This window comes from Eimeria mitis, genomic scaffold, assembly GCF_000499745.2.
Source record: "Eimeria mitis Houghton genomic scaffold, Emh_scaff259, whole genome shotgun sequence".
NCBI lineage: Eukaryota > Apicomplexa > Conoidasida > Eucoccidiorida > Eimeriidae > Eimeria > Eimeria mitis.
The window spans coordinates 7,200-7,438 of record NW_013570929.1 but is presented as its reverse complement, the minus strand read 5'-3'; the positions used below and the strand labels follow the sequence as shown (position 1 = coordinate 7,438).

The 239-nt window shown below is 60.3% G+C and overlaps 1 protein-coding gene across 1 annotated transcript in view; it reads right to left on the bottom strand.

Annotated features, from left to right (window-relative positions):
- Positions 1-179, bottom strand: part of EMH_0005720 (uncharacterized protein) — a gene marked incomplete at both ends in the record, with an annotated part of 1,161 nt that extends 982 nt beyond the window's left edge. The window contains 1 exon segment of the mRNA XM_013497291.1: positions 3-179. Within this exon segment, the coding sequence (XP_013352745.1) occupies positions 3-179 (177 nt within the window).
- Between the last annotated feature and the right edge of the window lie 60 nt (positions 180-239).

The following is a 239-nucleotide window of genomic DNA, read 5'->3' as shown; positions in this document are numbered from 1 at the left end:
TGCTGCTGCTGCTGCTGCTGCTGCTGCTGCTGTCGTTCTTGCTCTTGTTGCAGTTGCTGCTGCAGCTGCTGCTGCAGTTGCTGCTGCAGCTGCTGCTGCAGCTGCTGCTTCGCTGTCGGTACTTTAAGGGGATCACCCAGGGGCTCCAGCGGGCCCACATCTCCACAGCTGCAGTACATGTTATCTTGCTGCTGGCAGCAGCAGCAGCAGCAGCAGCAGCAGCAGCAGCATCAGCTGCA